At 40.6% G+C, this 5,363-nt stretch overlaps 1 protein-coding gene across 1 annotated transcript in view; it reads left to right on the top strand.

Moving 5' to 3' along the window:
- Nucleotides 1-5,363, top strand: part of ZFR (zinc finger RNA binding protein) — a 36,719-nt gene that overhangs the window by 13,524 nt on the left and 17,832 nt on the right. Inside the window, exons 9-13 of the mRNA XM_010136640.1 lie at nt 470-758; nt 1,615-1,808; nt 3,643-3,762; nt 4,707-4,852; nt 5,225-5,360. Coding sequence (XP_010134942.1) covers nt 470-758; nt 1,615-1,808; nt 3,643-3,762; nt 4,707-4,852; nt 5,225-5,360 — 885 coding nt within the window. The remainder of the gene's footprint in view (nt 1-469; nt 759-1,614; nt 1,809-3,642; nt 3,763-4,706; nt 4,853-5,224; nt 5,361-5,363) is intronic.

Raw genomic sequence — 5,363 nt, forward strand, 5'->3', positions numbered from 1 at the left:
GGCAAGCATGGCACGGCACGCAGGCAGGCAGGCAAGCTCCGCGGTGGCCAAGAGCACGGGAAGCAACTGAGCTCGCAGCACAGTCGCGTGACTTTTAAAGAGACAGTGGCGCGAAAACCTTCAAGCTATGAGGATGTTGCTTAACGTCACATGGCAGGGAATAAAAAAAAATGCTATAGATTTAAAGAAAACTTCTCCTAAAAAGGAGATCTTTGCTGACCTACCACACCAAGGTAGATCATATTATGAATTTATCTTTGTTCTTACAGGTAGTGAAGTTGCACACAAAACTGGGCAAGCCTATTCCTTCAACTGAACCAAATGTGGTTACCCAAGCTACTTCCTCAACATCCACATCTGCTTCCAAACCAACTGCCTCTGCTTCCAATATAACAACTAGCAGCAGTACTGTGAACTCCTCCGTTGCATCCTCGTAGATCATATTATGAATTTATCTTTGTTCTTACAGGTAGTGAAGTTGCACACAAAACTGGGCAAGCCTATTCCTTCAACTGAACCAAATGTGGTTACCCAAGCTACTTCCTCAACATCCACATCTGCTTCCAAACCAACTGCCTCTGCTTCCAATATAACAACTAGCAGCAGTACTGTGAACTCCTCCGTTGCATCCTCTGCAGTGAAGATTCTTACTCCCACGGCAAACACTCCACTTAACACTGCGTCCAACAACAAAACATCTTCAACAGCTGCTAATATAGCTGTAAAGAAAATATCTACACCGAAAATAAACTTTGTTGGCAAGTACAGAAGTCAGTCTTTATTTTAAAACCTAACCTATTCTATAATTTTTTTAAGACTTAGAGCAGCAAATATAAATGTATTTAGTTACCTTTATGCATGAGTAACTCTGTATTTAAGAGAATTACTGATGGGTGAAAATAAGAATGTGTATAGAAGTTTTGCTTCAAAATTCATGGTATTTTCTGCCCAGTTGTGTCTCTTGGAGGCTTCTCCCACCTTTGGTTTCTTATGGAGTAGTTTCTAAATTATTGCAGTTGGTCCTAATTTCAGTTTACAGCCTGGGCTGTTAAGACAACCTGCAGTAAATTTGCAGTTGGTAACTGGGCAACTGAAACATCCTTGTGGAAATCTAACAGTTGAAACTTTTGAAATGAGTGTTACAGACATTTAGAGATGGAAGCAGCTGTTCCACAATGAGCTATCCTGCTCTTGAAGGAAAGATCTATGCAGTTGCAGCACTGAGAGTATACTACGTTTGTTACTACAAACATTATAAGGTTTTGAAGTACTTTTTTGGATCCATTTAAAAAAAATCCAATGACAAAAAAGATTATTAAATATATTTGCTGAGTTGTTCCTATTCAATCCTGTATCTTTTGAAAAAGCATTAAAATTAATAATGAAAATGGCAATTATATAAAGCAAAAGTTTTTCTTGCTAAAATAAAGTGTTTAAATCACCTGAATGTTGTTAAACTTATTTTTAAAAATCTTAAATTGTATTTAAAATATATTTTAAGTTTTAACTAATTTTAAAAGACTCATGTTTTGGCCAGGACATTGATATTTATAAATAAAGTCTTGCACATCTTGTTTAATCACATTGTCATCTTACAAACTTTAAAAATTGCAGGTGGCAATAAGCTTCAGACAACAGGAAGTAAACTGGAAGAAATGAAATCAGCTGAAAGTGTTAAAACAACTCCTGCTTCTACAGTACAAACACAGGAAGTAAAACCAGACACAGCAGCTGAACCAGTGACTCCCACAACTCTTGCTGCCTTGCAAAGTGATGTCCAGCCAGTGGGCCATGACTATGTGGAGGAGGTATTGATATGAAATGTGTATTGCTTTTTAACAGTTCTAGTGAAAATTTGTTTAACATGAAATGGAATCACTGAATGCTTCATGTTGTAAGGGACCTCTGGAGGTTTTCTGGTTCAAGCAGGGCTGCCTTGAGCCATTTCCCAGGACGCTGTCCGAACACAGTCCTGGGCAACGAATATTTCCAAGGATGGAGACTCCACAATTTCCCTGGGCAACCTGTGCCAGTGCTCACTCACCCTCACAGTAAAAAGTGTTTCCTGATGTTCAGAGGGAACCCCCTGTGTTTCAGTTTGTGCCCAGAGCCTGTGGTCCTGTCACGGGGCACCACTGCGAAGAGCCTCACTCAGCTCTCTTGGCACTCTCCCTTCAGCTATTTATATGCATTAAGATGCCCACTCAGCCTTCTCCTTGCTAGGCTAGACAGTCCCAGCTCTCTCTCAGCCTTTCCTCACAGGACAGGGAGATGCTGCATCATCTTTGTGGGCTCTTTGTTGGACTCTTTCCAGGATGTTCCCATCTCTCTTTTGTTCCGGAAGCCCGGAACCACACACAGGACTCCAGGGGTGGCCTCACCAGGGCTAAGTTAAGAGAGGAAGGATCACCTCCCTCAGCCTGCTGGCCATATCCTGTCTAGTGCAGCCCAGGATGCCAGTCCCGTTCTCTGCTGCAAGGGCACGGTGCTGACTCGCGTTCACCCTGCGTATCCTCCAGGACCCCCAGTTCTTTTCTGCCAAGCTGCCTTCACGCTGGGTGGCCCCAGCGTATATTGGTGCTTGGGGCTGTTCCTCCCTGGGTAGAGAACTTTGCACTTTGCCTTGTTGACCATCATGAGATTCCTGTCTGCCCATTTCTCCAGCCTGTTGAGGTCCCTCTGGATGTCAGTGCAACCCTCTGGCATTATCAATCACTTCTCCTAGTTTTGTGTCAGCAGCAGATTTGTGGAGGGTACTCTTTGCCACACCAGTGAGATCATTAAGATGTTAAACAGGACTGGTCCCAGTATTGACCCATGGAGTGTACAGCTAGTTACTGGCCTCCAACTAGGCTTCATTCTACTCATCACCACCCTCTGGGCTCAGCCATTTCAGCCAGTTTTCAGTCCACATCACCATATCCAAACCTTACATCAGCAGTTTGGTTATGAGGGTATTATGGTGAGACTGTGTCAAAGGCCTTACTGAAGTAGACAATATCAAGTGCTGTCCCCCCATCTACCCAGCCAGTCAGCTCATCGCAGTTTATCAAGTTGATCAAGCATGACTCCCCTTCTTGAAGCCATGCTGACTACTCCTGATGGTTTTCTTGCTCTTGATGTGCCTGGAAATGGTTTCCAGCATTAGCTGCTCCATCACCTTCCCAGGGATCAAGGTGAGGCTGACTGACCTCTAGTTCCCTAGGTCCTCCTCGAAGACAATAATGACAAGGCATTGAACTTGCAAAGGCTTGTGCATATGTTTAGATGTTTGTGTCGTGCATGTTTCTTTTATGCTCAGTGGGGCATTCTTCATGTGGGTGGCATGAGACATGCGGATGAAGTCTGATGTTATTACGATTTGCAGTTTTGTAATTACTCAACTCAGTACGTACAGGCTCAAGTTTAAAGCTGTATACTCTCTGGAAAGGAAGAATTTTGCTCTTTGTTCATTAGCAAGCCAGTGGTGTGTCTCAAAGAATTGGAAGTTCTGCTTTGCCTTCTTTCAGTTGTTATGTGACCTTTTTAGCATGTTTTGAGATAGGCAGACATTAGATTACTTTTTACATTAGTTTTGGTGCGGGGTTTGGTTTTTTTTTTGGGCGAGGAGGAAGCCAAAAGCATAATAACTTTATTTTCTAGGTAAGAAATGATGAAGGAAAGGTGATCCGCTTTCACTGTAAACTTTGTGAATGCAGTTTTAATGATCCTAACGCCAAGGAGATGCACTTAAAAGGGAGGCGGCACAGACTTCAGTATAAGGTTAGTGGAAATGCTAATGCTTCTATCTGAAAGTCCACCAGATGTCAGCTGACTGATTACACATTCTTACGTAAAGACTAGAGAAAATCAGGTACTCTAAGTAAACAGCATATAAAAAAAAAGGTAAAGGAATATATTTCTTAGGGCGTATAGTCTTTAAAGAAGTAATGGTTTTTTGGTTTGGGTTATTTTAAACATTGTGAACATTGCTTTCAGGCAACTTTGCAACATTAAAGTATGGTACAACATGTACAAGCAATAGTGGGTTCTTTTTGTGGTTTATCATTAATTTCAAGTAGTGTAAAACAGAAATACTCAATGTTTGTGGCATATAAACCCTTTGTGGAGACATCTGAGAAACAAATGTTGCAGATTTTCAGTGATTGATGGAGATACACCTGTACTGACTTACAAGTGCATTTTGATTATTTAAAGAGGCTATTGGAAAAATCTACCGTGGTTACAGGAGATACAGTGGACCTGCCATAATTATAAATGGGATAAAAGAAGAGAAAAATTGCCAGGAAATGTTTTTCAGTAACTCATGATTATGCCTCTGTTTGATGGACCCTTCAGGAATAGAGCATCAGGAAGCACACTGTAGTTAAAATTAAATATTTTTTCAGGCTATAGAGTAGTCATCCTGCTACAGAATGAACAGCAAATTGCTTAGTAGTTCATGTACCATTTTAATCTTAGATTGCTTCATTCTCATCTAAGTGAAGAGAGAATTCATGTTATTTGTGATATATTGCTATTTCTTTCCATTAAAATACTGGACATAGATTTTTTTTCTTCAACTATTCATTCAGTGCAGTCAGAAAACTGCATTTTACTCCCCTTGATTTTATCATAGAGCATTAGTGTGTGTTTAAAATGTTAGAACTCTGTAACCTTAAGATGAGAAGAGGAAAAATATTTCATTTATTATTTTTCTGAACTAGAAAAAAGTAAACCCAGACTTACAAGTGGAAGTAAAGCCCAGTATTCGAGCAAGAAAAATTCAAGAAGAGAAGATGAGGAAACAGATGCAGAAAGAAGAATACTGGAGAAGGCGAGAAGAGGAGGAACGCTGGAGGATGGAAATGAGGTAATGCATTCTGTTTTATCAAAGAATGAGAGAAAGATACAGTCAGATTATCTAAAACTAACTCTGATTCTGTAAGTTACTTATTTTGAATACTCATTTTGGGAACTCTGTACTGTCTTCTTTTAAGTTGTCACTATCCCTCTGGGGTTTTTGTTTGTTAGTGTTCAGTCCCTCTGAAGAATGTAGATTTATTAGAATTATTTTGCAATAAATTCAGACCCACTTTCAAAATTACTATTCCTGTTAGTTACCCTCTGGAATTCACTGGTGTTTGCTTATGGCTACTACTAATGAGTCATACAAGAATTTATTTAGAATGGTTGCAAGTCGTAACTGCTGTATAAAGAGCGCTCTTTGATTGATGCACTTCAGACGATATGAAGAGGACATGTATTGGAGGAGAATGGAGGAAGAGCAGCATCACTGGGATGACCGTCGCAGAATACCAGATGGAGGATATCCTCATGGTCCTCCAGGACCTCTAGGACTGCTGGGAGTTAGACCAGGAATG

The sequence above is a fragment of the Buceros rhinoceros genome, unplaced genomic scaffold (genome assembly GCF_000710305.1).
Source record: "Buceros rhinoceros silvestris isolate BGI_N320 unplaced genomic scaffold, ASM71030v1 scaffold2625, whole genome shotgun sequence".
Classification (NCBI taxonomy): domain Eukaryota; kingdom Metazoa; phylum Chordata; class Aves; order Bucerotiformes; family Bucerotidae; genus Buceros; species Buceros rhinoceros.